We start from the raw sequence: 27063 nt of genomic DNA, 5'->3' as shown, positions 1-27063 counted from the left end.
CAAGAACAGTCTGGTCTATAGAGTGAGTTCCAGGACAGTCAAAGCTACACGGAGAAACCCTGTCTCAAAAAAAAAAAAAAAAAAAAAAAGAAAAAAAAAATGTGAGATTAGGGATGCATAAATTAAGTGGCATAAGCCATTGTGAATTCAAAGGAAGCTCAGTGGAGTTGGGAGAAGACTTGTAATTCAATTGCTTTGGCTACTCCATTCTACTAAACAAATATTTTTGTGTCAGGCCTACATATGATCCCCAGATTAGGTGCCATGGGGATCAACTAAGGATCCTTCTCCTGCCCTTCAGAAATTCATGTCCAGTAGATGAAGTGAGGCAAGAGCAGTGATTATGAAATGAAGGAAAGATAGTAAAAAGATGTTTGAAATATTCAGAAATGGCAGAAACCATCTCCAGCCAGGAGGAATCGGAGAACTTGTTTGGAAACCCTGACATCTTGGCAGGTATTTGAAGGAAGGTTCTAGCAGAATGTGTGCAGGTGTGAGAGAAGGGTAGTGTCACCATAGAAAAGACATGAGCTGGCCGGGCAGTGGTGGCACACGCCTTTAATCCCAGCACTTGGGTGGCAGAGGCAGGTGGATCTCTGTGAGTTTGAGGCCAGCCTGGGCTACAGAGTGAGTTCCAGAAAAGGCACAAAGCTACACAGAGAAACCCTGTCTTGGGGAAAAAAGAAAGAAAGAAAGAAAGAAAAGACATGAGCCAAGAACCTACATGATAGAGTAATACATCAAGGTTGCTTCCACCAGAGGTGGAGAGGAGTGAGGGATGGATCTATTCTAGGCCCTCCCTCCTTGGTCTTCTGAAGGCTGCCATCTTCTCCCTGTGGCTGCTCACAACATCATCTCTAAGTGCATATCCTTGTGGTTTTTTTGTTTGTTTGCTTTTGTTTTTGTTTTGAGCTGAGGACCAAACCCAGAGCCCTATCCCTGTGTTTTAATCCCCCTGTTAATGAATATGAGCCATTCTCCAAGTGACCTCACCTTAATTGGATGATCTTGAGTTGCTATGGGGTCCCCTACCAAGTAAGATCACCTTCTGAGGTACTGGGAGCTAGGACTCGAATACCTTTGGGGGTGGGGCGCAATTTAAGCCCATGCCAACAGGGTTGTGAGTTTGGCCTTCATTGTTCAAGGGAGGTTGTCAGAGTTCTGCTTCCAGATGTTCACCAGGCAGCATGCATAGAGTGAATTTGCCTTAGGGAGTCTGGGTAGGGTGGGAGATGAAGTAGGATGGACTTGGAAGACTGGCCTCAGTTTGTGTCAGGACTCACAGGTAATGGGAGAATTGCCCAAGTGAGGCTGTGCTGGGCATGGTGGGACATGGGAAGCACAGGGTCAGCACACATTGAGGCCATCTTTATCTGCATTGTGAGTTCCAGCCCAGCCAGTGCCACATAGTGAGTTCCACTCCATACTCTCCTTAGCAAGTGAATAAATGAGAATGTGGAGGGAGCCCAGGGCTGGGGTCAAGCAATTCTGAATGCTTCTTGACATGCTGATCAGCTCTTTTAGTAAAGATCTTGAGAGAAAGGGCTGTATGTTGCAAGGGAGGGGAAAGAGCTTCTGGATTATGTGGTGGTCACAGAATGATTGCATTTAAAATTTTGTGTGTGTGTTGGCAGAGTCTCACTACAAAGTCCAGGCTGACTTAAAACTCTCAGTCCCTCCTGTCTGTCTCCCCATGTACTAGGATCACAGTTGTGTATTGCCACACTGGTCTTCCAACATTGGCTTTTAGCTGCAAGACACTTGTGCCCTCCCGCTCATCCCTTGATAGTTGGGGTTTAACCCCATCATATGGCCAATTGAAGCCATTATTATGGAAGGAACTTATATATTTAATTTTATAGCAAACATGTTTATTTACACACCAAATCCACTGTATAGAAATTTCATTTGTATGAAGTTCTTCAGGCTGTTGTTTAATTCTTTCATATCTGGGAGACAGAAGAGGGGTAAATATGGGTCTCAGTTTATGTTTGTGGCAACTGAGTAGAGAAATGCCCTGATTGCTCTGATGAATCTGACCTTTGGCAATGATGGAACAGGTAGAACATCTGATGTTTTAGGTAGCAGATTTTGTGTGTTTCTTGTGCATATGGTTTCCAGATAGGTAAAACTTTTGCATATTGGATCTGGTGGCTCAAGGCAAGACATTGAGTAGGCCTGGGTACCCTGGTATGGAGGCAGAATGTACATTTTTCTTCTCTTGTTAAGACTGAATGAACTGAGTTTGGCTTTCAGTTCTCAGATATAGAGACTTGTAGGTGGGCTTTTCTTTCCTGCCTGCCAGTTCCCAAATAACCAATATAGAGACTCAATAGTGATTATAAATGATTGGCTGATAGCTCAGGCTTGTTACCAGCTAATGCTTACATTTTAATGAACACATATTTTTATCTATGCTCTACCATGTGGCTCATGGCTTGTTACCTCATTTTGTACATGTCCTGCTTCCTCTGTGTCTGGCTGGTGACTGCTGAGACTCCACCCTTCTTCTTCCCAGCATCTTACTGTTTTGGCTCTCCCACCTAACCTTATCCTGTCCAGGTATTGGCCAGTCAGTTTCTTTATTAAACCAATCACAGTGACATATATTCACACAGTGTAAAAGAATATTCCACAGAGGCTGTTAATTTGAACAACTATCCATGGCTTGTTGACCTACCTGGGGTTCTATGGTAGTTCTCAGAACCACACTGGGTTGGCCTAGAAATAGGTCCCCATGCCTTCAAAATCTCTAATAAAAATGTAGTTCCACGAATCCACACAAGAGTGAGGATTTTGAAGAGTATAACACCAATGATGTACAGCATATTATAGATGTCCTGGGACTCCAATACTACACTGCAGTAAATCTTGGGGGAAGTGTTTACTTCCTATTTTTCTATGGGGCCTACCCCATCTCCCTCCCTGCTAAGAGCCTACAAAGTTATTCTTTTTATGTGTATGTGTGTGTGTAGATTTATGTGCCCATGTGTGTACATATCCATCATATACATGTGGTGACCAATGGTAGACGTTGAAAATTATTCTTCAGTTGCTTTCTGCCTCTTTTTTTTTTTTTTAACATATGGCCTTTCATTGAACCTGATTGGCTAGACTGGCCAGCAAGCCCCAGAAATCCCTGTGTCTCTGGTCACCACACATTATAATTAAAGATGTGTGCTACCACGCCAGGCTTTTTGTACATGTGCTGGAGATCTACACTTAACCACCGTGTTTGCATGTCAAGTACTTTCCTGAGTAAGCTGTCTCTCCAGCCCCCAAATTCCTTTTATCTTGCTAAGCAGTGCCCTTCACCCCGATAGCTGTTATATTCTTAGAACCTGGTGTGGAGGCCAGGGCTGTGGCAGCATGCTTCCTAAGAAAAAGCCTGCTTTCTCAGCCGAGTGCAGGTGAGAGAGAATGGCTCCACCTCGTTGTGTTATTCATGGTTAGCCAGGGTGTGAGAAATGCCAAACTTCCTAGTTCTAATGTTTTCATCCTGTTTCCCAGTGTGGTCCTAACTTAGACAACAAATACAAGTGTTCTTGTATTTTCAGTCTTTAGATAATGATGATGACTTCAAAGTGGGAATGAATAGGCCCAACAGAGGCTCCTCTTCTTGTATATACAGAGAAACTTCTTCAGTCTCTAGATTTTCGACACTTCGAGTGATTGTTGCCAGTGTTGGTTTTAAATGTGGAGTTTGTTACCATTCGAGAAAGGTCACGAGGCATGACAAAACCCAGTATCAGAGCTTTGTTAGGAGGGTTGGAGAGAAACAGAAGAGAGTCACCAGGCCTGTGAAAGACACGTACAGGGAGAGAGGAGGAGGGTGAAGAGGTGAGAGCAGAAGAGAGGGAAGGAGTTTGTGACCGGCTTTTTAAGGATTTCCCTGCACATGCACATGTGGACTAATGGACCACACTGCACGAGGATGACGTAAGACGTAAGGCCCCTTACTTGGCTACTGAACTGAGCATGTGTGGTCATGCAGCTGGAGGAGTGGCAGAATCCTAACAACCAGGTTCCAGGTGTGGGCTAAAGACTCGTCGCAGTTCAGAGACTTCAGGCTGGGAACTGATTAGTGGTGGGATGGTACAGCCACATCTCGTGTAGTATCCACCATCCCAATGTACTTCTGAAAACGTGGATGGGGTGCAGTGTGCAGGAGAGCATTGAGCTTTGAAAGGGGAGGAACAGAGTTTGCAAAGTCATGAACATTTGAGTGGAGTGAAACAGAATTTTGGAATTATGGTGATTTTTTTTTTGTAGGAGAATCCAAGCAATTACAGAAGGTGAGTCATCAAAATAGAATTCTTAGGCCAGCAAGATGACTTAGAGGGTAAAGGTACTTGCCACCAAGGCTGGCATTGAGAATTTGGTGCCCAGACCCTACGTGGTGGAAAGAGAGAACTGACTTGTACAGGTTGACTTCCATACATACATTGTAGGCTCTATGAGTTAACATTCACACACACACACACACACACACACACCACCACCACCACCACCACTACCACCACCACCACCAAAAACAACAACGATACACAACTAAAAATCAAATACTTCTTCAGTGGCTCTGAGTAGAAAGGCTGGGCTCATAGACCATGAGAAGCTGCGTCTATGATGAATGTCTGCTTCCTGGCCCCAGCCAACAGATGTTCTCATGGTTCACACTGTGGGAACATAAGGATGAGTTCATTAGGGAGTGACTGGGAGCTAGATTCCCTGTGATTCTTCTGCCAGGAATGAGGAAACAGAGGTATGAGAGGTGGAGCAGTATAGATTGGGGGAACAGCTAGTGCAGAGATGGGCCTCCCATAGAGAGCTGGCTCAGGCTCAGACTCCCTTCTCTTTCCCAACACCCAGTGACTTGATGTGGGGATGAATTTCCCAAAGCTAAGAATGTGGCCCGTTGGAACACAGCCTTAAGCTATAGTTAACTGGCTGGATGTGGCCAGCACCCGATGACCTCATCTTCAGCACTTCTGAGTTTGCTCAGAAGGCCCCATCTTTGAGGAAATCTAATGATAACAGCCCCATTATCTGCTGCAGCTGTGTTGGGGCAGACTCCCCACTGAACTTTGGTGGTTTTCTTTAGTTCTTTCTTTAGGAATGAAGATTGTTCTTTTTTTTCCAGGATAATTAGAAATTATGGGAGAAACCTACTCATTACTCTCTATGGTCAGGACAAAATGCTGCACAGTGAAAAGGATTTTGGGTTTTGAAACCTAACTTGCCCCTAAGTACATAAGGAAATTAATTCAGGAGGAAATAGAAAAGCCATCAGCTTATAATCATGGTTTCTCCAACAACTGTATCCTTGTACTGGGAACCAGACGGCCCTTCTGGAAGGACATTTTTATTCTGAACACATTGCTTTGATCTAGGATCTGTTACTTTAAGACATACACAAAACTTTCTTGTAATCTGACCTTAATCAAGGCTCATCAACCTGACATTTAGATTCATCATATACATTTTATGTCTCAAAAAATATCATGGCTTAAGCATTCTGGCTTTTTAAAGTTTAGGAGAATTTTCCTAAAAAGCCAAGTGATGTATTTCGAATGTCTTTGCTCCCCTGTGAAGTCCTCCATGCAGCGATCCAATTAAAAATGTGTAATGTAGCAGAAATGATGAAGATTGTGAGTTTGAGTTTGTTCTTGAAGCTGTAAAGAGGATCTTGACTTTGGAGTGGAGCCATGGGAGGGGCCCAGAGATCAGATCCACCTCCTAATGTTCACAGACCATCTTTGGAGATAGCCATGGTTAAAATGGCCATTTGATGTTCAGTCAGACACGAGATTCAAGTGGGAAATGTTTTGAAATTCCAAATTCTCAGTTTTGAAATCACTTCCAACTTTTACAGCCTTTGCTGCCTGACTGCATTTGCTTTTGGCAGAGGGTCAACCAGAAAAAGCTCATTTATTTATTCATTCACTGGCCAAAACCCCCATTCCCCCCCCCCAAAAAAATAAGAAAAACATGTCAGTGGTTCCTAGAAAAGTCAGTTTACTGTCTTTTCAGTTTCTTAATGAGACCAATTTTATAGAAGTGAACTGCTTATAAAAAGGGAAGGAAATGTGGGCACGCCCTGCAACATGCAAGAACCACTCGGGGGTGAAAAAAAGTCACACAAAAAGACAAGTGCTTTAAGAATCTGTGCACGTGAGGTACCTAGGGCCGTTGAACTCACAGAGGAAGTGATTGCCAAGGCTACAAACAGGGAGGGTCAGGGAGTTAGTGTTCAGTGGTTACAGGGTTTCCATTTGGGAAGGTAAGGGCTTGGAGGTGGACACCATCAATGTGCCAGGTGCCGCAGAGCCAATAACGTAAAGGTGGTTACCATTAAGATGGGTGAGCTTAGAGGTGGAGCATTTGCTGGGATACATGACGCTCTGGGTTTGAATCCCTGGGGCTAATAAATAAAGTTTAGCATCTTAACATTTACTTATATTTTTTATGTCGTATTATGTTAGTGCCATTTTATTTTGAAACATGTAAATTGCTAGCTGGGTGGTGGTGGTGCACACATTTAATCCCAGCACTCGGGAGGCAAAAGGTAAGAGGATCTGTGAGTGTGAGGCCAGCCTGGTCTACAGAGTGAGTTTCAGGACAACCAGGGCTACACAGAGAAACCCTGTCTCAAGAAACAAACAAACAAACAAAAGAATGAATTGTTGGCTGGGACATGGCTCCATTAGTAGTGTTTGCTTAGCATGCACAAAGGCCTGAGTCTAATTCACCAGCACCATACACAATTAGGCGTGTGGTATATGTTTGTGATCCCAACACTCAGAAGGTGGAGGCTGGAAGATTCACAGTTCAAGGTCATGCTCAGCTACATAACAAGGTTGAGTTGAGGATAAAGGGGGAAAAGTAGACTTGCTAGCATAAGCATTTATTTCCTAGGATGCTCCGAGATGAGTCATTCCGTGTGGTTCCTGGGACTGGACGTAACATATGAAGCCAGAAAAGTTGGCTCCGGGTTTTGGAAGGCCGGTGAATGGAAGGGGAAGAACTTACTAGAAAGTGTGTTCTCTGGAAAAGTCCCAGGCTGAAGTGTATCCCCATGGAGGTGCTGGGCTCTGGATCTGTGCCATGTTTGACTAAATAAAATATAGGTGAACGTCAAACACAGTGTTGATCCACTGTGTGGATGGTCCCTTAACAGCAGCCAGTGGTCCTCTTGGGCAAGCTTTCTCTTTGAGTTCTACATGGTATGCTGTACAAGCTGTCTGCTCACAGTCTACTGGGCTCAGAAAGGAGGGTTTGATAGCGGTCAGTTGAAAATCAAGGTCTCACAGATGAACCCCTGCAGCTTCATGCACATGTTGTGTATTTCTACCACAGCAAGCTCTGTCTGGTGGGGTTTTCTGTGATAACATTTATGCTGGTATATACTTGAGATGTGGCTGTTGAAATTAAATGTTTAATTTTATTTAATGTGAATTTAAAGAGGTTGGTGCAGCTAGTAGGCACCTTGGACAGCACAGCCCTGGGTCACCCCTAGGTGTGTGGCTGCTGTGTAGTTCATATTGAACCCAGAGGCACGCAGCTCAGTTTAGCTCTGAGACTGAAGAATTCCTAGCTGCTTCGACCAGAGGAAGTAGTTTTCCTTTGAAAATAGGATATTAGATTGTAACACGAATATTAGAAGGCCTTAATAACAAAAAACCCAGAGCCAGATATTGGGGTGAAAGCTGAAAGATCAGAGAAGCAGGACAGCCAGCCACTAGCTTACCTCTACGAAATCCTCAGCCTCAAGAGAGCGAGTTCCTTGGAAAATATCATCCTGAGTGAGGTAACCCAAACCCAGAAGGACAAACATGGTGTGTACTCACTCATAAGTGGATTCTAGATATAAAGCAAAGAACAATCAGACTGCAACCCACAGAACCAGGGAGGCTATATAGCAGGGGGGACCCTAGGATGACTGTGACTTATAATAAGTTTTGGTTTTACTCAATTACTGGGCAAGTCTCAATGAAACATTTCACTATTAGGATAAGAATTTATACTGTATTAAGCTGATGAGAGAGAGAGAGAGAGAGAGAGAGAGAGAGAGAGAGAGAGAGATTGATTCTGTTTCCTCATGCCTTATATACCTTTCTGTGTCTTGCCATATTACTTCCTGGGATTAAAGGTGTGTGTCACCACTGCCTGGTTCTGTTCTCTCATGTAGCCCAGTGTGGCCTTGAATTCAGAGATCCAGATGGATCTCTGCCTCCTGAATGATAGGATTAAAGGTGTGTGCCACCACTGCCTCTGTCCTCTGATCCCTAGGTAAGCTCTATTGGGGTATACAATATATCACCACATTAGATCACACAAACTTTGGCAAATGTACTTTTGTTTGATTAACCAACTATTGATCCAATTAGTGATTAACAATTAATTGAATTCCTGAAACAGGACATTCTGTATTTTGGAATGATGTTTTAGACGTTGTGGTATTACTCAGCCTTAACCAGACATGCTCTCGGGCTGGAGTGTAGCTCAGTGGTAGACGGCCTGCCTATTATATGCAAATCTGTCAAGCCACAAAAAGCTAGGAGGAACTTGAAATGGCCTTCCTAGCAAAGGAAGCCAGACGGAGAGGCCTGGAACCCAGTGGTTACAGCGTGAGACGTTCTGGCAAAATGAAGGAGAGAGTCAAGTCCAAGGTCCCTTCGGGGAGGAGGATGAGGAAGATAAGTAGTCAGGGGACTTTTAGGGTAGTAGAAGACACCGCAGTGATGGCTACAGGCTACTCTGCATTTGTTCCAACACTCAACAATACACAGCACCAAGCAGGAACCCCAGTATGAACCAGGGGCTGGGATGATGGTGGTGTGTGCATGCAAGTTCTTTCTTTTTCTTTTCTTTCTTTCTTTCTTTTTTTTTCTTTCTTTCTTTCTTTCTTTCTTTCTTTTTTTTTTTTTTAAATGATTTTGCTATTCTTATTGTATGTTTGCCTGCATACATGTCTGTGTGAGGGTGTCAGGTCCTCTGGACTGTTGTGAACCGCCATATGGGAGCTGGGAATTGAACTCAGGACCTCTGGAAGAGCAGCCAGTGCTATCTCTTGTCTTTTTTAAAAAATAATTTATTTAACTTTATTTTATGTGCATTGCCATGAAGATGTCAGATCCCAGGGAACTGGACTTAGACAGTTGTGAGCTGCTATGTGGGTGCTGGGAATTGAACCAAGGACCTCTGGAAGAGCAGTCAGTGCGCTTAACTGCTGAGCCATCTCTCCAGCTCCTGTATGTGGGCTCTCTCATTGAAACAAATGTCTGCCTCAGAGGTAGACACGGCTCCTCTGTACACACAGGGTACTGACATGTATGGTCCCAACTGGGAGAGACTGGGAAGGAGCCAGGCTGTGACCTGAGTTAGCCCAGCAGCCTTGGGCTCGCTGCCTTGACAGTCTCTTGGCTGTTTCCTTGGTGTGGCTGCCCTACCCTGGGACGTCAGCTAATGGTCTCATCAGCAGCTAGTGAGCTCCTCCCTTGTGAGTACAGCTCAGTCACGTGGGACACCAGGCTGTGTGGGCTCAGCCTCCCTTCCCCGTGCTCGGAGGCCCCAGTTACCAGGGAGATGGGTGTGTTTCCTGAAGGAGGAAGTGGACTGGGTCTGGGACTCCTGGACTCAGTTGCACTTCATGTCTGCTTGGGAAGTTCTGAAATGTTCATGAGGTAAAGACTATTCTTACGTGGCGTGGCCGTGGGAAGAACTGGGCTTTCATGCCAGCAAGCTCTTGGTCACTAAGCCACACCCTGCAAGTTTGTAAAAGTCTGTGGCAGGATTTCCCCTGCAGTTGCCTGTGTGATGAGGGCTCCTGGACATTGCCCTGGCTCCTCCCAACCTCTGGAGCCCCTCAGACTAGCGTTATGTTAGCCCGAACCCCACTTCAGCTGGGAACAAATACCAATAGGTTTGTGGGGCTTGGCTAACTCTGTGTTGTGTCCCTGGAGGCCCCTCACCCAAACCTGGGGACCCTCTAGCAGGGCCCCAAGGTCACCTTGGGGGGCCTGCCACTTAATGTATGGGGATTCCTCTGAGCTTCCCGGTGTCTGAAGGTGCCTGCCTGATCAGTCTTCCGGTTGTTGCTGCCGGCTGGAATGGTTCTAACTTGAGATGTGGTCAGGCAGCTGACCCGAAGGGCACCACCAGACCCCTGCAACTGGCTGACTAGGACCAGGTTACTAGGTGGGTGTGGGTCTGGCAGTCAGAGCAGGGTGGGACCTCGGGAGACTTTGCTGTGTGATGGTGAGCTGGAGGCAGCTACATCCTTCCTTTGAGTGAGCACATGGGAGAGCAAGTCCCCCTCACCCTCCAGCTCCTGGTTAGGGTTAATCTAGTGAGGTGGGTGGGATGCAGCCCACCACACCCTTCTCTCCAGAGGGAGATAGTCTGTTCTGCTGGGTGCAGCCTTATCTGAAAGGTCTCCTGCTGCCTGTAGCAAACACATTTTCACATTCCATCTTAATGCTCCGAGGAGCAGAGTTTTTTTTTTTTTTTTTTTTTTTTTTTTTTTTTTTTTTTTTTGTCTGAGGTTACACATTCTTCTAGCGTGATGCTCTGCTTGAGTATGCAAGATGTGCAGGGCAATTGTCCCTCTGTGTGCAGGGATTCCACACGTGGCTGAGGGTGGCAGGGAGCCCGAGACGTGTCTACCTGGACTGAAGTAGATGTTCAAGCATGCATCTGCTGTGTGGGGAGGTCAGATACTTCCTCCCCCAGCTTCAGGGCTTTCTGGAATGTTTCCAGGTGGATCGCTGCTTTGACCTGAGAAACTGCCAGAGAGAGTGGCTGGCTGTTAATGCATGCTGGGAGTGTGTGTGTGTGTGTGTGTGTGTGTGTGTGTGTGTGATCCAAGGACCCAGAAGGTTCCACTCTAACCACTTGAGAACAAACTTGGGCAACTCACTTTACCCATCCAGTCTATGTTTTCTTGCTTGTGACAAGAGGGCAAAAATAAGTAGCAGGGTCAATGCGATTCTTTTTTAATGTTTAAAATTACATTCATCTCTCCCTCTGTGAGTGTGTGTATGAGTATGTATAAGTGTATGTCGTATGTATATACGAGTGCCTATATGTGTGTGAGAGTGTGTATGTGCCTCTGTGTGTGAGTGAGCATGTGTGAGAGTATGTGTGCATGTATGTGTGAGAATGTATGTGAGTATGTATGAGTGTGTCTCTGTGAGTGTGTCTCTGTGTATGGTAAGTATGCATATATGTCCGTGTGTAGTGTATGTGTCTGTGTGGTGTGTGTATGTATGTATGTGAGTATGCTGTGTATTTGGTATGTATGCATGTGTGAGTGTGTCTGTGTGTGAGTGAAAATATATGTTTGTGTGAGTGTATTGGGATGTGTGTGTTAGTATATGTGTCAGTGTGTGTTAGTATATATGTGTGTTTGAGTGTATATATGAATGTGTCTGTGTGCATGCATGTGTTCTTGTGTGTATGAGTGCATGTGTGTGTGTGTGTAAATGTGGATGTCAGAGGGAGAGTTGCTGCTTCTCTTCCTCCATGTGGATCCCCAAGGTGACAGGTGCCTCTTTTAGTTTTTCGAGACAGGGTTTCTCTGTGTAGCTTTTTGCCTTTCCTGGAACTCGCTTTGTAGACCAGGCTGGCCTCGAACTCACAGAGATCCACCTGCCTCTGCCTCCCAACAGGTGCCTTTACGCACTGAACCATCTCATTGGCCCAGCCGATGACACTCTGAAGGGACTGGGAAAGTCTGCCCGCTCTGATGTCTTCCCCACTCATCACCACCCTTGCTTTTCTCTGGCTCCCTGGGCTTTCTGTTCGATTTTCCGTGGAAAGGTTTTCTCAGGAGCATCTCAGAAATACGTCCCCTCAAGACCCACCTCAGGCCCAGCCAAGGAGCGCCTCTGAGGTGCAGCTGTTTGTCCACGATTCTTGGGTGGTTCTGAGGCTGGAGTCGAGAACTACTGCTCCAGGGAAGCAGGGCAGCCGAGCAGGAGCGCTCTGGGAATTAAACCTTCATGGAGGGCTCAGTGTTGCGATTTTCATCCTCAGGGAAGATGGAAGACTGTTTCCTGTAGTCATCTGTGATTTTCCTGGACACATAACTTTGGGTGCACAGCTCCAAAGCTGGTGCTTAACCTGGAGTTGCTTGTCTGAGCCCCACAATCCCGGGACACCACAAGTGTTCATTCCGGGTCCCCTGTGAGCAGCAGCCCACAGCAACCCCAAGGAAGTGGCCCAAAGCCCATTTCTCTCTAGAAACTGGTCCATAGAGAAGTCCAGCGGCGGCTAGTGCTAGTGTGGAAATGAAAAAGTGAAGATGATCAAGAGAAGATGGCTCCAGGCCAGAAGCTGGAAGTAGGGTTGAGTGTAGGAGGGCTTTCCTGTGTGGTTGGGCTTTTGTCTGTGCTGTGAACAGCAGCCTGGCTGAACCCCTTGTCTCTGGCCCTGGCCTGTGCCTGTCATGCTGGCTTGTCGGTGTGTCAGGCCCAGAAGTGGGTCCAGAGGATTTTGCAGCTCCCTGAAAAAGGTCTCTGATGTCAAGGAACACATACTATATTATCATTATCATTTTCCAAATCGAATTTCCGGTCCATGCTGGGCAAAGGCTCTACCCACTGAGCTATACCCCCACTCCTGGCACACGGCTATAAACAAAGCTTCAGTACCGGGTAGTCAGCTTGCAAGGAGGGAAGGTTTGCTTCCACTCAGGCTTCAGAGATTGTGTCAATACTGGCCCTGTTGCTTTGGGGCCTGAGGTAAGATCATGACAGAGCCTGTGAGAGACAAGTGGGCAGGGCTGAGTTTTCAATGCCCCCTTCAAGGGCACCCCAATGACCTAACCCCTCCCACTGGGCCCCATCTCCTAAATGTTCTACCACAAACCTTTGTGGGCCTAGGGGACATTCATCCAAACCACAGCAGCTTCCAAATTTCTGTCCTTGGAAGCATGGGCCAAGACATCTTTATAAAAAGTTGTGTCGCTGCCAAAGCCCCCAGGGGAAGGAGGTGCAAAGGAAAGTATGGGGGGAGGGCCACGGGCCCCAGGGATTGAAAACACCAAGCCCCTGAGTTGCACCTAACAAGTATCCCTCAAGAGCTGTGAATTGTAGAATAGAAACTGTGGGTGAAATGAAAACCCATTTTGAAGTCTGGGAAGTGTTTATATTGAACAGATGTGTGGGGATGTTGTTACCCTGGATCTAAGATATGGAAGAACCAGGTCTGATGACACATACCTGCTATCTCAGCACTCAAGAGGCAGAGGCAGGAGGATTGCAAGTTGGGGGACAGTTTTGGCTACACATCAAGACCCTGTCAAAAATAAACAAAACAACCTCCTAACTATCCATCAAACCAAAATAAAACAATAAAGAGGATTCCAAATGACCGAATCAAATGCTTGATGGAAACAACTGAGAGGTGGATGGATTTATTTTGACTCAGTATCAGAGGTCCATGGCTGCTTGGATCCACACTCTTGAACAGAATATATTGGCAGTGAGACTCTGTGGTAGAGCATGGTTGTACACAGTGGGTAGGAAGCAGGGTGGTTACTATACTCCCAAGCACCCGCCTCCTCCAGCTAGGCCCCACCTAAGAACCCTCACAAAATAGTGCCACCATTTGGGGACAAAGTATTTAAAACAGAGTCTGTGTAGGACATGTCACAGCATAATAAGGTCCAGCATAGGAGGGCCGGAGATGCTCCTAATAGTGGTCACTAACGTGAGACCCTGTCCTTTCTGTCTTCAGGTATCGGGTAACCTTAAGACCCAGATTCGTCACTAGGTACAAGACAGTGACACAGTTGGAGTGGAGGTGCTGCCCTGGCTTTAGAGGAGCTGACTGCCAAGAAGGTCCCAAAGACCCCCCAAAGACCCCCCGGCCTCCTCATGCTCGACCAAGAAACAACCTGAAGAAAGCCACAGGTAACGTCTCGTTGATGTCCTGTGCGTGTGGTCACCTTTGATGTTCCTGGTGCTGATGTAAACTGCAGGATCTGTGACGGACAGCTGAACAATCCTCACACAGTAGAAGTGTATTTGAAGGGCAGGAATAGTTGGGGGGCCCACTTCCTTGACAGTAAATTGCTTCCTTAGGGCCATTTGTCAGGCACTTCCTTTATTCTTACATCTGAATCTAAAGGAGTTAGGATTTTGTTTTAAAAATAGGGAGCTGAGCCAGGAGTGTTGGGGCACATCTGGGAGACAGAGGTAGGAGGGTCACTGAGAGTCTGAGGCCAGCCTGGGCTACATAGTAAGATTCTGTGTCAAAAAATGAATTAACCAAAAATGAATGAAATAAAAATGAATAGACTGGCCCCTCTCTGTTTGGATGAGCTATCTGCAGAGCTGAGCCGAAGTCAGAATTCTCAAAAGTTGCTCACCTGTGCTCTTAAGCATAAAATGGACAGGATGAACTTCTTTAAAAAAAAATTTAATAAATAAAAATTTTAATAAATAAATATATTTAATAAATAAATTTTTTTTCATCTTACATACCAACCCCAGTTCCCCCTCCCTCCCCTTCTCCCACCTCCTCACCTCCCTCCCACTCTACCCTCATCCACTCCTCAGAGTGGGTAAGGCCTCCCATGGTAGTCAACAAAGCCAGGCACACCATGTTGAAGGAGAGCCTAGCTGCTCCCATTGTATCGAGGCTGAGCAGGGCACAGGATGAATTTCTAAAAGCCACTTTTTCCCTTGCTGTTTTGCCCTGTATAACTTTATTCCACCTTCTTTTTAATTTCAAAAAAAATGAAGACCAATTTTTCCTGTGAAATTAAATGTTTAAATTGTTGTTGGTTTTTATTTTCCCATGAGATGTTTTAAGTTTTGAAATAGTAATGTGTCAAAATTTTTTTTTTGTAAAAATAGATTGTTAAATAAATTTCATTACCAAAAACAGCATACATAAACTAGGCAGTATTTGTAAAACATAGGAAAATATGTTTTTCACTTTGAAATAGTACATTTTCAGAGATGGAATGTATTCAAGATATACACGGCAGTGACTTGACATAGCATACAACGTGGATCGATGAGCACATTTAGTATACTAATCACCACCCATGCTGTACCTTAGATGCCTGGAATGTATTCATATTAATAACCAAAGTGGGGTGTCATCATCTCCCCACTTCCCCCAACCCCAGCCCCCGGTACCCACCATTCCTGTGTCTATGAGTTTGAGTGTTCAGATTCCACGCATAAGTAAGGTCCCATTGTCTTCACACAATGTCCTAGGTTCTGTTACGATTAGCTAGACTTTCGTTTGTCTTTAAATGTGTGTGTGTGTGTGTGGGTCTGTCTTTATGTGTGTTGCACATGTTTGAAGAGGCCACAGAGGGCATCAGGTCCCTTGGTTGTGAGTTAAAGCTATTTGTGAGCTGTCCCTTGTAGCAGCTGGGAACTAAACTTGGGTCCTCTCTGGAAGAGCAGCAACTGTTCTTAGTCTGTAAGCCATCTCTCCGCCCTGTATCCATATCTGAATACTGTTACTACAGTAGGTGAATTTCAGTGAATCCCATTGTGGAATTTTATGTCTAATCTCAGCATGCAGGAGGTAGAGGTACAAGGACTGTGAGTTCAAGGATCCTGTCTAAAAAAAATGCCTGCCCTACAAATATTTCCTGATCTTCTTATCTGGCTGGCTGGATATTAGCTACTTGGGAAAAGTATGACACAGGGAAGACACAGTTCCCGACTTAAATAAGCTAAGTGTTGGGCAGTCATTCATTGCAGGGCATTGAGATGGATACTCTGGGAGGTGTGAAGTAGGGGCCTGCTGAATTCTGACAATTTGTTTAGGTTCCGGTTTTATGTTATCAAAGTTTAAACAAATGTGTAGCTTCACAAATCAGTTGGTCTTATGAGGACTAGTGGGAAGGACAGTGATAACATTTTTCACTTTTTGACTCAGAGGTTGTTTAGTTTTTTGGGGGGCCCGCCCCCCAGTTCCCTAATAAATCACACATGGCAGCTTATTCTTAATTATGAATGCCTGGCCTTAGCTTGGCTTAGCCAGCTTTCCTTAACTTAACCTGCCTACCTTTTGCCTCTGGACTTTTCCTGTTCTCTAACTTCTGTAAATCTTACTCTTACTCTGTGGTTTGCTGTGTAGTTGGGTGGCTGGCCCCTGGAGTCCTCCTCCTCTAACTCCTAGTTCTTAGATCCCACCTTCCCAGATTTCTCCTATTTATATGCCTGCCAGCTTAGCCTTTCCTTTCTCCTGCTTTGCTATTGGCCGTTCAGCTCTTTATTAGACCGTCAGGTGTTTTAGACAGGCACAGTAACACAGCTTCACAGAGTTGAACTAATGCAGCATAAACAAAAGTTACACACCTGAAAATAATAGCCTACTACATACTGTCAACACTTTTTGTTTTTCTTCCTGTGCTCTGGACTGAACCCAGGGCCTTGTTCACAGTAGGCAGGAACTCTACCCTGAGCCATGTCTCTAGCTCATTGGGGCACTTGCTGAGTCCAGGAATTTGCCTCCCTATCTGTTGTCTTCTTGTCATGGAAGGTGACAATGTGTCTCCCCTTTGTCCACTCCACAGCAGTGTTTTCCAGTTACACCATTTGTTTTTGCATGATCAATATTGGTTGTATACAACGCAGTAACTATTAGAATTGTATAGCCGTGCCCGATAGAGCACTGTGAATTCCTTAGAGGTAGCATTTGTATGCGTTTTTCCTTTGCTTGGTTTTCAATGCTTTTATCCTATGCCAACCCAAACTCGTCTCTGGGGATCTTTAGGCCCCCTCATTATGTGCAGGCACCACAGCAGCATTTGCTTGAAGAGATTCTTCAGGAATCTTCTCATACATCCCACCGTGACGAATCACCCTCCTTCCGTCACCCTGGGGTCTTAACCCCCCTGTCTTAGTTGGAATCTGTTTCCTCAGTTCATTTCTTTGTCTGGCTTGAACACAGTCTCCAGCTGCTGCTTTTCCTGTTCTTTCCTTTTTTCCCTTTGAGATAAGGTCTCATATAGCCCAGGCTAGCCTCAAACTCGCTATGTAGCTAAGAATAACCTTGAATTTCTGGTCCTCCTATATCTATCTCCCAAGTGTTTACAGGTGTGAGCCAGCAAGCCTGGCTCATGAGGTTTTGTAAATAAAACCCAGGGCTTTGTTGCAGGCAAGGCCAGCAGTCTACCACTGAGCTATATATATCCCCAACCCCTCTAGTTAGTACATGAAAAGATTATGTGGGAGGTAAAATTTTTTTTGTTTTTTTAAAAATATATTTATTTATTAATTTTTTTTTTCACTTTACATACCAACCCCAGTTCCCCCTCTCTCCCCTTCTGCCTCCTCCCCTCCCTCCCACTCTACCCCCATCCACTCCTCAGAGTGGGTAAGGCCTCCCATGGTAGTCAACAAAGTCTGGCATACCAAGTTGAAGGAGAGCCTAGCCCCTCCCCATTGTATCAAGGCTGAGCAAGGTCTCCCACCACAGGGCATGGGCTCCAAAAAGCCAGTTCATGCACCTGGGATAAGTCCTGGTCCTGCTGCCAAGGACCCCACAAACAGATCAAGCCACACAACTGTCACCCACATTCAACAGGCCTAGTTCAGTGGGGGAGGTAAACTTTTGTTTTGCATGTGTGTAGTGTGTGTGTGTGTGTGTGTGTGTGTGTGCGCGCGCGCGCGCACATTTGCAGGATTGCAGGGGTATAGGCATATAATTTTCCTCAGAATTTTTAAGACATTGCTTAGTTTTCCTGTGGGTTTTGATATTACTGTTGCCCAGTCTGAAAACACTTAATTCCAATTTTTATGTGCTTTGAGGGTGGTCTTTGTCCCTCCTTTTTTATTACCATATTAATGGAATGTTACAAGAAAAGGAAGAGGATGTTTGTTTTCTAGCTGTTCATTAGAAGGAGCAGCACACTCACAACTGTAGCATGAATCTTAAAGGGTCTTAATAAATTCAAACCTGGAGCTGTGTATTGGGGTGAATGCTGGAAGACCAGAGAAGAACAAGCCACAGCCACCTCACCAATTCCTCAGCTGATCCTGTTTCCTCAGACTGGACTCCTGTCAGCTGAACTGTACAGCTCAAAAACCTAAAAGCTTAACCAGCCTAGTTCCTGGTTTTCATGCCTTATATACCATTCTGCCATCACTTCCTGGGATTAAAGGCGTGAGTCACCATGCCTGGCTGTTTCCAATGTGGCCTTGAACTCACAGAGATCCAGAGGGATTTCTGCCTCTGGAATGTTAGGATTAAAGGTGTGTGTGTCACCATTTTCTGGCCTCTGTATCTAGTGGCTGTTCTGTTCTGTGACCCCAGATAAGTTTATTAGGGTGCACAATATTTTGGGGAACACAATACCACCACACACAACCCAGCACTTGGAAGCACTGGCTAGAGAGAGCAGAAGGATTGGAAGTCTGAGGCCAGTGTGGTTCACACAGTGAGGCCATGTCTTGAAAACCAATGCTTGCTCCTCAGTTTCTGTAGTGTCCTTTACCGGCTGTAGAGTGCTTATTGCACAACCTTCTGGTTTTGGTCACTCAAGTTGTAAGTATTGTTTCATTATTATAGATTGTATTTTGTTGTTGTTGCTGTTGCTGGGAGCAGGGTTTGAGACAGGTATCTATTGGCTGATCTGGAACTCACTATATAGACCAGGCTGACTTAGAATTCAGAGTTTTCTGCCTCTGCCTCCTGAGCGCTGAGATTAAAAAGTGTGCATTGGCCGGGCGGTGGTGGCACACGCCTGTAATCCCAGCACTCGAGAGGCAGAGCCAGGAGGATCTCTGTGAGTTCGAGGCCAGCCTGGGCTACCAGGTGAGTTCCAGTAAAGGTGCAAAGCTACACAGGGAAATCCTGTCTTGAAAAACAAAAAGCAAAAACAAAACAAAACAAAAAAGAAAGTGTGCATCACCATACCCTTGTGTTTTGTTTCCTTTGCTCAAAACAGCAGTTTAGTTATCTATTGTAGCACGAATCCTAATTGGTCTTAATAATAAAAATCCAGAGTCAGCAGACATCAGGGTGAAAGCTGAAAGATCAGAGAAGCAGAGCAGCAGCCACTAGAAAGATTTCTTACCCCTAGGAATCCTCAGTCTGAGAGAGCCCTGAGCTCCTGTCTCCTCCCGCCTTATATATATTCGTCTCTCCGCCCAGCCAGATCACTTCCTGTCTCCACTTCTCTAGTGCTGGGATCAAAGGTGTATGCCTCCACTGCCTGGCTCTGTTTCTCTTTTAGACTGGATCAATTTTGTGTAGCTCAGGGTGGCCTTGAACTCACAGAAATCCGTCTACCTCTGCCTCCCAAGTCCTGGGATTAAAGGTGAGTGCCGCCACTGCCTGGCCTCTATGGCTAACTAGTGGCTAGGCTCTGCACTCTGATCTTCAGGCAAGCTTTATTTGTGAGATCACAAACAAAATATCACCACCATCTTTGATTCTATAGATTACTTTTTTCTAGAATCTTTTTTACTTACTTTTAATTTAATTTCTTTACTCATTCTTTGGGAGTTTCACATCATGCACCCCAGCTCTGCTCACCTCCTGGTGCCCCATATCCTCCCCTCACCCCTGCATCCCCCCCCCACACAAAAGAAAACAAGAACAAAACAAAATGAACCTCTATTGCATGAATCCTAAATGGTCTTATAAAAAAAACCCAGAGCCAGATATTGGGGTAAATGCCAAAAGACCAGAGAGACAAAGAACCAAGTCACGGCCACTTCTTACCTCGCTAACTCCATGAATCCTCTGACTCAAAGCCTCTGAGTCCTCAGCCAAAAAGGGCTTCTGTCAAAAAGGCTTCAGCAAAAGCCTTTAGTTCCTGTCTCCTCAAGCCTTATATACCTTTCTCTGCCCAGCTGCCACTGCCATTTTAGTGCTGGGATTAAAGGTGTGTGTGATTCCCAAATACTGATAGCAGAGGTATGAGATCTCAAGTGCTGGGATTAGAGGTGTGAGCCACCACTGCCTGGCTCTGTTTCTCTCCTAGACTGTATCAATCTCATGTAGTCCAGGGTGGCTTTGAACTCATGAGTGCTGGATTAGAGGTGTGTGCCACCACTGCCTGGCCTCTATGTTTAATCTAGTGGCTTGTTCTGTTCCCTGATCTTCAGGCAAATTTTATTAAGGTACACAGTATATCACCACAAAACTCTTCACTTCTCCTTCTTTCTCACCTCTCCAACATCTCTTCATTCATCCTGGTGGCACTGGGGACCTCCATGTGTCATATAGTAAACCCTTTTGTCCAATCAGCTTTACTAGCAAATGTTCATTGCAATGAGTCCCTGGTCTAGTTCAAAGCCTCTGGCTCCTGGTACACCATCATCACTGGATCCTCACCCAACTCCTCTGGGATATCCCATGGCCGCTCCTGAGTCAGGGAGATCCTGTGGGTATCTGTCCATAGGACCAATCCCTTTAGGAGCTCCAGCAGGTCCTAGATGGGGAAGATGTTAGGGTAGGCCAACTCAAGGGCCAGCTGTGGGCCTGGGTGGTAGCTGAGCTTTAATCCTGGCACTGAAGATCTCATGCCTTTGCTACCAGTATTTGTGAAGCACACGCCTTCAGTCCAGGCCACTAGGGCCACCTACCTCAAGCAGGGTGGGGTGGGGTGGGGGTTGGGGGGGGGGGGGGTGGAGTCAGCTCCCCTCTGCCCTTGCCCTGAGTTCACCTTCTCCTGTTGTGAGGGGTGGGGCCATCTCTTGAGTACAGGGGCCAGTTCTCTTTCTAGTATCTTAAGATAGAATAAAAATCCCAACATGTTCTTTATAGTTCTCTGAAGGAAAGCACTTGCTTGGGAGTTTGGACATTTGGTTTTGCGTCTTGTTTTCCTGCTAAGTGGATTTTAATAAATAAAAGCTGCTTGCTATTGCAATCTCCTGTGAAAGTTACGAGAAGAGATTTAAAAAAAAAAACAAAAAAAAACTGAAATCTCTACAGCATTTTGGATTCCAGGGTCTTTCATGCACATACAGGCACACATGCATTGTACGTGGTTGCGTCTATGTTGTTTGGCTTTTCCCTTCCCATGCCAGGCTTGCCAGTGAGAGCCTTGTCCAGAGTTCCTGAACCATCAGAGTTCCTACAGCCATCTAGGGTGTGGCCACGTTGCTTCTTACTCTTAATTCAGTAGCTTCTTTTCTTTTCTTTCTTGTTTAACTTAGACCTCTCTATTGATGACGTAATCCTATTTCATGACTCATTACCATGATTTTTATTTGTGCTTTGGATTGTTTTTCCTGGCTGCTTTTTCTCAGAGTAAGATGATTAGAAATTGAATGTTTATCTGCTTTTCTCTCTCTCTTTCTTTTCATTTTCCCTCCTTTTGTGTGTGTGTGTGCTGGAGATTGAACCTAAGACTCCATACATGCTAGGCAAGCATCTCCTTTGCATTTAGTATCCACAGTCTTCATAACAAGGGCAAACAAGACTCTTAGCATAAGGATGCTAAGCGAAGTGAAAGAAGATTTCTGGAAGTGTTTTGAGGACAACCTCAACTATGGGGTGTCATTGCCCAGAAGTCGGATCTCTCTAAAGTGCTTTGTGGCATCTTATCACCAGCAGTCAGCTAGTGGGGTATCTACAGTTCATGGGGAATGATGTGTTCATATGATACAGTAGATAATATGATACGCTATTGTGACATCAAGGTGAAAGACATCACTGATTATCTTGCTTCGTGTGCATACTTTCAACAACCCTAGCGGGGTGCCCCTCTTCTTTATAGAGGAGGGCAGTGTAGCTCACAGAAGTTAATCAACCTTGAGCACAAACCGTAAACAGCAGAACCAGGATAGAAAAGAGTCCGTTGTTCTCTGCCACAGAACAGCTTGCCGTCTGTGGGGCTGCCATGGAAGGTTTCAGTATCTTCTATAAGCACCTTGGAGAAACTAGCTTAAGGTAGAAACTGGCCGTTCATGTCCTGTTCTTTCTTTCAGATACTGATCCGAGCCGAGTCTCACAGCCTAAAGAAACTCTGTCCCCGACGGAGGCAGCGGAACCAGGCCAGGTGGCAGCAGATCCAAGGCAAGGTCCTCCAGAACTTCAGCAAATGAAAGTCCAGGTGCTGGAGGAGAAGGTTGTCCGACTCACCAGGATGGTGCTGGATCTCCAGTCCTCCATGGCAGGACTGAAGGAGAACCTCAAACACTCTATTCAGGATGATGGCATCAAAGGGCCAGCCCCGTGGCTCGGTCACCTGCACCCTCAGCCAACCCTGGACAGCACCTTTGCGGGAGATGCAGAGCCGAGCCAGCTTCCTGGCCTCCTCCATGACAAGGAATCTGGCATGAAGGACATCAAATCTGAATTGGCTGAAGTCAAAGACACACTGAAGACCAAGAGTGATAAACTAGAGGAGCTAGATGGGAAGGTAAAGGGCTATGAAGGGCAGCTCAAGCAGCTACAGGAGGCTGCCCAGGGCCCCACAGTCACCATGACAACCAATGAGCTGTACCAAGCCTACGTGGATAGCAAGATAGATACCCTGAGAGAGGAGCTCATGGAAGGCATGGACCGGAAGCTGGCCGACCTGAAGAGCACATGCGAGTACAAGCTGGTGGGTCTGCAGCAACAGTGTGATGACTATGGGAGCAGCTACCTGGGGGTGATAGACCTGATTGGGGAGAAAGAGACGAGCCTGAGAAAAGACATTGCCGACCTCCGAGCCCAGCTGCTGGACCCCTCAGCCCAACCAAGTTGCTGCAATGATGGTCAAAAGATTGGCAACTTTGGCCAACAGATCAAGACATTAGACCAGAAAATCGAGAGAGTCGCTGAGGCCACCAGGATGCTGAATGGACGGCTGGACAATGAGTTTGACCGACTCTCTGTTCCAGAACCAGATGTGGACTTCGAGGCAAGATGGAACGAACTGGATGCCAGGATCAATGTGACGGAGAAGAACGCAGAAGAGCATTGCTTTTACATCGAGGAGACCCTTCGGGGGGCCATCAATGGTGAGGTGGATGACTTGAGGCAGCTTCTCAACCAGAAAATTCACTCCCTGGAAGACCGTCTGGGGATCGTTCTGCAGGTGGCCAACAGCTCAGACGTGGAGTTGACACCAGTGAGCCCTGCCATGCCGGGGCAGCCAGGGGCAGAGAACGGGCAGGTCCTAATGGAGTTGAGCCGCCTGAAGGACAAGGTTCAAGTGGTTGAGGACATCTGCCTGCAGGGCCTGCCTCATGGGATAGATGGTACTTTGCCAAGTGGAGAGGACCTCACACATGTCAGCCTGAGCCTTTTGGAGTCCCTCAACGAGACAATGCACAGGCAGTTCCAAGAAACAGGTCGCAGCATCCAAAAACTCCGGGGGGACTTCAGCTCTCTTCATTCTCAACTGAACCGCTCGGAATGTCAGGGGACTTGTTTGCGGGGCAGAGCGGGTGACAGCGGAGCAGGAGACAGTGCCGAGGCGAGTGGGTTTACCAAGACAGGGACGCCAGAGAGGACAGAGGGGACTGTCCCTTCTGGGGCCCCCATGGCTCCATGCTGCGGCCAGCTGGAGGAGCGCTGGCAGAGGCTGCAGAACCACGTGCTGGCTGAGCTGGACACATGTAAGGAGAGCGCTCACGGGGTTCAGAGTGGGGTGTCCACGGTGGAAGGCAGAGTGTCTCAGCTGGAGCAGACATGCAGCAGGCTGGATGCCATCTCCGGGGGTCTGCAGAGGATCAAGGAGGGGCTGAGCAAGCATGTGGGCAGCCTGTGGAACTGCGTCCAGCAGATGAACGGGACGCTCAGGTCGCATTCCAGAGACATTTCCGGCCTCAAGAACTCCGTTCAGCAGTTCTACAGCCACGTCTTCCAGATCTCTACAGACTTGCAAGATCTGGTCAAGTTTCAGCCATCGGCAAGTAAGTGGATTGACAGCCCCATCCCATTGTGTGCGTTTGCTGCATGTGGCAGAGCTATGCTAGCTTTTTGGATGGTTTGGGAATTAACTACATTAGTGCTTCCCCAAGTATGATCCATAGATCAGTGACAATTTGTGAATCAGAAGCAATATGCTGACATGAGGATACTGACCAGGCTGGGGATGGAGCTTAGCTGGCACAGTGCTTACTTAGCATGCATGAGGCCCGTAGTTCAATTCCCAGCACCACCTCAAAGGAGGTATGGTGGCTGGAACTTGGGAGGTAAAGGCAAGAAGATCAGAAGTTCACGGCCAACCTAGGTAACGTGAGACCCTGTCTCAAAAGAAACATACACACACATTCACAGGCTTGTATACACACCCTCTACACACACACACACACACACACACACACACACACACACACGAACACATACACACTTACATGCATTCACACTCACATAAATGCTCACATACACAACCCTCATGTGTACACACACACTCACACATATACTTACACACTCACACACACCCCAGGAATTTCTAAGAGTATATAACTTTATGGCAACATTCAAGCACATGATCTGTGTGCTTTATAAAACTGTCAGTTTGTAACACATTGAAAACAAGAAAGGAAAATCTAACTCACCACAGACAGATGGCAAAGAACTCCAGCTACATGCTGGAGCGGGGGTGTGAGGGGACCAGTTTTGGCACACGGAGACTCAGGGCGGTGTGTATTGCCTCTGCCTGTGCCAAGAGAATTCCCTCTATGCTAACCCATTTACTTCTCTTCCTTTGTTTCCATCTTTTCCATTTCCTAAGACCTCCTACAGTCATGGCAGATAGGCTGACACCATATTATTTATGTTCCTAGATACAGACAGGACTGTGGCCAAGAGTGCCTCAAGGGCAGTAACTGTGGAGAGTCCTGTAGTCCTGTGACTTAGGAAGCTCAGCATAGTGTTAAAAGCAGTGCCTACTGCGGCACAGACACCCAGCAAATGTTTAAGTGACTGAGCGATAGCCTCTTGACAGTTTTGAGGGATGTATGTCATAGTGGTAGTTTTGCTTTAAGCCAAACACAATCCTTGAAGGATAAAGATGCTTTCATCTGATCTTCTCTTTTCCACAGCCCCAGGAACAGGCTAGCCCTTTCTAATTGGAGGCAAAAAGAGAGGCTGTCCTAGTTAGGGTCACTATTGCCACAATGAAACACCATGAAAAGCAACTTGAGGAGGAGAGAGGTTACTTGGCTTACACTTCACTGTTCATCATCAAAGGCAGTCAGGACAGGAACTCAAGCAGGGCAGGAACCTGATACAGAGGCCACGGAGGAGTTCTGCTTACTGGTTTGCTCCTCATGGCTTGCTCAGCCTGCTTTCTTATAGAACCCAGAGCTACCAGCTCAGGGATGGCATCACCCACAATGGGCAGAGCCCTCCCCCATCACTAATTAAGAAAATGCCTTACAGGTCTGCCTACAACCCAATCTTATGGAGGCGCCCCTTTATTAAACATAGATTCTTTTCTCAGACAATATATTCTGAATACAGTACCTCCCCACCCCCCGACTCCTCCCAGTTTCCTCTCACTTCCTCTTCCCTCTGGACCCACTCCTTTCTATCTCTCAGAAAAGTACAGGCTTCTAAGAGATGATAACCAAACAACAAAATAAAATATAATAAGATGAAACCATCATAACAAAGTTAGCCAAGCCAACAGAAGAACAAGAGTCCCAAGAGCAGGCACAAGAATCAGAGACCTACTCATTCACACACTCAGGAGTTCCATAAAAACACTAAGCTGAAAGCTATAATACATATGCAGAGGACCTGGTGCAGACCTGTGCAGGCCTTGTACTTGCTGCCTCAGTCTCTGTGAGTTCATATGAGCTTCACTTAGTTGATTTAGAGGACCTTGTTCTCCAGTGTGCTCCATCCTCTCTGTCTCCCCTACTTCTGCTTCCTCTTCCTTGGGGTCCCCTGAGCTCTGAAGGGAGGGATTTGAGAAGACATCTCATTTAGAGCTGTGTTCCAGTGTCTCTCTCTCTGCATGTCTGGCTGTGGGGCTCTGCATCTGTTCCCATCTGCTGCATGAGGAAGCCTCTCTGATGCTGGCTGAACTAGGCACTGACCTTTGAGTAGAGCAGAGCATCGTTAGGAGTCATTTTATTATTGCTACATTACGTTTCCATACTGCCCCCCTCAAATACCCTTCAATTCTGGCTGTCTCTCCCTCATTCCCTCCCTTAATCCTCTCTCCCCTCCCCTTCCCCACCTGATCCTTCCATTCTTGTCTCTCCCCCACTCCCCCCCAAACCCCCTGCACCCATAAAATCTATTGTACTTCCCCTCTCTCAGGGAGATCGTATGTCCTGCCCCTAGTCCCTTCCTCTATGCCTATCCTCTTCTGACGCTACAGATTGTAGCTAGATGATTTATTTAACAGCTAGTCTCCAGATATAAATGAATATATGCCATATTTATCTTTCTGGGTCTGGGTTACATCACTCAGGATGATTTTTTTTTCAGTTCCATCCATTTGCCTGCAAATTTCAAGATGTCTTTTTTTTTTTAAGGGCTGAATAATACTCCATTGTATAATTGTACCACATTTTCTTTGTCCATTCTTCTATTGAGGCACATCTAGATTGTTTTTATTTCTGGCTGTTGCAAATGGAACAGCAACAAGCATGGTTGATCAAGTGTCTCTGTTGTAGGATGAAGTGTTGTCTGGGTATATACCCAGGAGTAGTATAGCTGGTTTTGGAGGCAGATCCATTCACATCTTTCTGAGGAACCACCACACTGATTTCCATGGTGGCTGTACAACCTTGTACTTCTACCAGCAATGGAGGTGTGTTCCTCTTGCTCCACATCCTTGACAGCATGAGTTGTATGGATCTAGTTGGATTCTTCTACATGTAGCCATCCAGTTTGACCAGTATCGTTTGTTGAAGATGTCTTTTTTTTCCAGTGTGTGTTTCTGGCCTTTTTTTTTAGATCAAAAATCAGGTGTCCATAGGTGTGTGGGTTTATGTCTGGGTCTTTGTTTGATTCTACTGATCAAGGTGTCTGTTTTTATGACAATACCATTGCTAGAACTTTGTAGTGCAGCTTGATGTCAGGAAAGCCATGGCAGTTCTTTCATTGTTCAGGGTTGTTTTAGATGTCCTGTTTCCATATGAAGCTGAAAAGTGTCCTTCCAAGATATGTGAAGACTTGTGT

The 27063-nt window shown here is 46.1% G+C and overlaps 1 protein-coding gene across 2 annotated transcripts in view; it reads left to right on the top strand.

Moving 5' to 3' along the window:
• The window catches only part of Emilin2 (elastin microfibril interfacer 2), a 58887-nt gene that overhangs the window by 14921 nt on the left and 16903 nt on the right, over window positions 1–27063 (top strand). For both annotated transcript variants that reach the window (XM_036173828.1, XM_036173829.1), the window contains 2 exons: window positions 13741–13916; window positions 21918–23834. In XM_036173828.1, coding sequence (XP_036029721.1) covers window positions 13741–13916; window positions 21918–23834 — 2093 coding nt within the window. The remainder of the gene's footprint in view (window positions 1–13740; window positions 13917–21917; window positions 23835–27063) is intronic.

This window comes from Onychomys torridus, chromosome 23, assembly GCF_903995425.1.
Source record: "Onychomys torridus chromosome 23, mOncTor1.1, whole genome shotgun sequence".
Lineage (NCBI taxonomy): Eukaryota > Metazoa > Chordata > Mammalia > Rodentia > Cricetidae > Onychomys > Onychomys torridus.
The sequence above is the reverse complement of the archived record's forward strand: the minus strand, read 5'-3'. Positions and strand labels throughout refer to the sequence as shown.